Source organism: Limulus polyphemus, unplaced genomic scaffold, assembly GCF_000517525.1.
Source record: "Limulus polyphemus unplaced genomic scaffold, Limulus_polyphemus-2.1.2 Scaffold5259, whole genome shotgun sequence".
In the NCBI taxonomy this organism is placed as follows: Eukaryota; Metazoa; Arthropoda; class Merostomata; order Xiphosura; family Limulidae; genus Limulus; species Limulus polyphemus.
The window spans coordinates 5016-9880 of record NW_013670869.1 but is presented as its reverse complement, the minus strand read 5'-3'; the positions used below and the strand labels follow the sequence as shown (position 1 = coordinate 9880).

General features: G+C 31.7%; 1 protein-coding gene across 1 annotated transcript in view; it reads right to left on the bottom strand.

Annotated features, from left to right (window-relative positions):
• The window catches only part of LOC106472342 (ras-specific guanine nucleotide-releasing factor 1-like), a gene marked incomplete at its 5' end in the record, with an annotated part of 29901 nt that overhangs the window by 20576 nt on the left and 4460 nt on the right, over nt 1-4865 (bottom strand). Inside the window, 2 exons of the mRNA XM_022400938.1 lie at nt 393-758; nt 4222-4460. Of these exons, the coding sequence (XP_022256646.1) occupies nt 393-758; nt 4222-4460 (605 nt within the window). The remainder of the gene's footprint in view (nt 1-392; nt 759-4221; nt 4461-4865) is intronic.

The following is a 4865-nucleotide window of genomic DNA, read 5'->3' as shown; positions in this document are numbered from 1 at the left end:
GAAGCGAATTACTTGTTTGCAAATCATGTAGATTACATTAAAAAAAACACGCTTAATGACTTCCATTCACTATCCAAATTTCTCTTTCGATTACTCAAATGATATATTCAATCACCTTCTTGGATATCTCAACTAGATTATTTTGTTTTGAAAGATAAAATAATTCAGGGAAGTTGGAGTGGATAGGGTGACTAGCCCCCCTCCCCACCCATTTTTCTGAGTAAGTAAAAAAAGTCAAAGAGGAAGAAAAAAATTATAAGGATAAGAAGGAAGGGTATAAAATATACACCATCCTCTGTCATATGCACAAATTTTGGAATCAACCAGTTCATGTTGGTTTTTCAAGACTCCAGCTAGTAAATTATTAGATAGGCTTAACCTTCTACTAGATTACCTTATAGGGCTAGTTCTTGGAGACTCACTACTCCAAGCACTCCCGACTAGAGTGGCTGTGCTCGTGGTACTACTTAGGTTTGTAGGAGTGTTGGGGCCATTGGTCTCAGTGCCATCAGGCGTGAGGGTATCACAGGAATGGGAGGACTGGACGGACGAACACGGAATGGCTAAGAGGGAATTTTCAACCTCCTTTTCGTCCTCCGACTCTTCTGATCCATTGTCTACATCACACTGTACTGCTTGAGCTAGAAAATCCGGAGTAGACGGCTGAAAAACTGGGATCGTCAAAGGCTCAATTCCAGGAGATATCGTTGGAGTATCGCGAATTCTTTTCAAACTTTGTTCTTTCTGCTCCTCTTCAACTACAATAAGATAAAAAGAACATTTTCAAACTTGGACCGTAAAAAAATCTTCTATGGATGATTTATTTGGTTTTGTTTTCGATTTTTTTCTCTTAGTTTCGCCAACTTATAAAACAGTTATTACAGCAGTGAAACACAACAGAAATCGTTTATAAATATTAAGCATGGTCAATACCATTTATCAGTTTTTAGTATTATCATATTATTAGTACTTCTCGCGTTTGTTAATTAATAATTCTAAAAATATAGACTTTGTTAATTTAATTGCTTTTAATTAGTCGTATATTTCACTAACTAATATAAAAGAAATATTATCTTATATATAAGATGGATCAAACGTGACTATATAATATTTTTATTTATTTATAGCAATAGTTTAATTTGTAACTATTACTCTAAAACAAACAATAATTAAATAGATCTCAATTGTATCAACTGCATAGTAACTATGTGTTTCCAGGAAAACTCGATAATCAATTTTTCTCCGTTTATGAACTCAATTTTTATCCGATACAAACAAAACAGTTGTCATTCTAAATAACATTTGGAAATAGATTTAATTTAAAATAAACACATGTTAGTTGAAGATATAAATTTAGTAACTGATAGTAATTAAGAATTATACAAATGCCAAAATAAGTACTCTAAAGAAATTCCATTTATTTTAAAACATGTAATAAAAACATTTTGTAAATGTAAAATGATTTAGGCATAGCAGTGCCAAAAAAAATGCAAACAAAATAATATAGGAATTATACAGCTATACAATAAATCATCCCTGCATGTCTTTCAATATTAAAATTTAATGTTACACTGTAAAATGCATAAGTACAAAATGGTTACGAGGTTGGTCAATTCGACCGACCTCGTAGTGGGAGTCTGTAATAATCAAGACATATTTTGACTTAAGTTGGTTTTCCTTGTATGTAAGTTCTAGGCTCTTAGTTTCACTACATTGATGCCTTCCCTGACATGACCATGATATTATAATAAACAAACTGTATACCAACAGTAAGGGATATATAACTTCCAACTACAGTAATATTAAAGTCAAGTATACATTTTAGAGTTAACATTAAATTTTAACAATGAAAGTCATCTAGAGATGATCTATATATAGCTATATCATCCATATATTCTTGTTTGCATTATTTTAGGCACTGCCATCCCTACATCATTTTACATTTAATTAATTTGTTTTATAATTACTTGTTTTGTGACGTTTTCCCCCTGACTGTAATTCAGTGTATTCTATGTATGTGTGTAATAACATTTAATATTATGTGTATTGATTTTTTTACTCCTCACTTCATATATAATATAGGGGATGGCTCCCTAAAGACCCCGATTGTCTAGTGTACAAAGCATTGAATATTCTATACATTATAATTATCTAATGTTTATATATTATTGGTTGGTAATTCCTGTTTCACTCTCTACTTAAGCTTTTTAAAGGAACACCAGATTTCTGTAAAAAAGCTAACTACAAGGGGTAATTATAACATCGTTTAGACTAGAATTATGATTTTTTTTAATTAGTACTAGAAACACATAGAGTAGACTTAGGTTTAAACTAACGTTAGTGATAAAGTAGTTGTAGAGTTGTCTCGACTGAAACAAATAGAAGAAAGATGAACAATTTGGTGGGTTGGTCACTTTCTGGTTTGGTATCTTAGCGATGGTTTCTTGCCTTGTTTTGGGGCTTGTTGGATAGAGAAACAAATGAAAGTGAGTGGCAATCATCTTTTAAAGTAAAACTCTCTGTCATTGTTGATTTTTAGTATGCATATTTGTAATATATCTATTGAGAACCTTGGCCATCCTAACATGTAGAGTCTACAGTTTCTATGATACATAACGTTTCCGCCTTAGGCATAAAACAGACGTTTTGTAGGGAGATACTGATGCTTTGAATGTATAAGTGATTTTTTATGTTAAGTCTGTTCAGTTGGTCTTTATACAATACCAGTTTCCACATTCAGAATAGTGTTCTCCGATACCAACAGTAAAGGATCAATTTTAGAGTATTGCGCATGCTCAAAACGATCCATATGATCCAATATAAACAATTTCAACCATTGTTGTTCCCTAAAATTATTATAGATGTGTAAACACTAGAAAAGACCTAACCTAACTAAATGAACAGATATATCGTAATATGGGGGTTTCACACAAACAACACTCCTGTAACATAATGTATCTCAAGATATACTAAAGATATAACATATTGTATCTTAAGATATACTAAATATATAACATATTGTATCTTAAGATACACTAAAGATATAACATATTGTATCTTAAGATATACTAAATATATAACATAATGTATCTCAAGATATACTAAAGATATAACATACTGTATCTCAAGATATATTAAAGATATAACATATTGTATTTTAAGATATACTAAATATATAACATATTGTATCTCAAGATATACTAAATATACAACATATTGTATCTCAAGATATACTAAAGATATAACATATTGTAGCTCAAGATATACTAAAGATATAACATCGTATCTCAAGATATACTAAATATATAACATATTATATCTCAAGATAAACTAAAGATATAACATATCGTATCTCAAGATATACTAAAGATATAACATATTGTATCTCAAGATATACTAAATATATAACATATTGTATATTAAGATATACTAAAGATATAACATATTGTATCTCAAGATAAACTAAAGATATAACATATTGTATCTTAAGATATACTAAAGATATAACATATTGTATCTTAAGATATACTAAAGATATAACATATTGTATTATAAGATATACTAAAGATATAATTATCCTTGATCTGGAACATTTTTATTAAACTTCTTATGACCCGAACTGTTTTGAAAGTGGACTTTCACTTTTGATGAGTGCAGGTTATTTTGAAAAGATCAACTTACACTTGCTATAGTTTGTGCTGTTTTTAAAAGATCAATTTACATTTGCTATGGTCTGTCCTGTTTTGAAGAGACTAACTTACATTTGCTATGGTCTGTCCTGTTTTGAAAAGACCAACTTACATTTATTATGATCTGTCCTGTTTTGAAGAGACCAACGTACACTTGTTATGAACTGCGTTGTTATCAAAAGATCAACTTACATTTGCTATGATCTGTCCTGTTTTGAAGAGACCAACTTACACTTGCTATGGTTTGTGTTGTTTTCAAAAGATCAATTTACACTTGTTATGGCCTGTGTTGTTTTGAAGAGACCAACGTACACTTGCTATGGTTTGTGTTGTTTTCAAAAGATCAATTTACACTTGTTGTGATCTGTCCTGTTTTGAAGAGAGCAACGTACACTTGTTATGGCCTGTGTTGTTTTGAAGAGACCAACGTACACTTGTTATGATCTGTGCCGTTTTGAAGAGAGCAACGTACACTTGTTATGGCCTGTGTTGTTTTGAAGAGACCAACGTACACTTGTTAAAATCAACTTACATTTCCTATGGCTAAGACGCCAGTGCTGCTGGTTTCGAAAAGCCTGAAGTGGTTGAGTTTGATAAATATTTAATAAAGCATCCGAAGTTGAAAGGCTCTGTTCTCTGTCTCTCGGTTCACTAAGATCAGAAGCTCCGCTTTCAGTGCTGATACGTCTTGAGTATTCGTAGTTAACGTACATCCCACCAAGTTCGGTTGGTATAGCTTCTAGAGACCTGCCAGGTATAGCTTCTAGAGACCTGCAAGACACGCTCATGAATTAGTGTGACAAACCTTTTGACATAACTACAAGGTGTACAACAATATAGTGTGACGAACTTTTTCACATAACTACAAGGTGTACAACAATATAGTGTGACGAACTTTTTTCACATAACTACAGGGTGTACAACAATATAGTGTGACGAACATTTTCACATAACTACAAGGTGTACAACAATATAGTGTGACGAACTTTTTGACATACCTACAAGGTGTACAACAATACAGTGTGCTGAACTTTTTCACATAACTACAGGGTGTGCAACAATATAGTGTGGCAGATTTTGTTGAATAAGACCGATGTCTGTAGGTTTACTTTCTTCTTGAAAATCTTCTCAAGAAGTCGATAAGCCGTTTTAACGTTGTTAGAACAACGGGTAAAA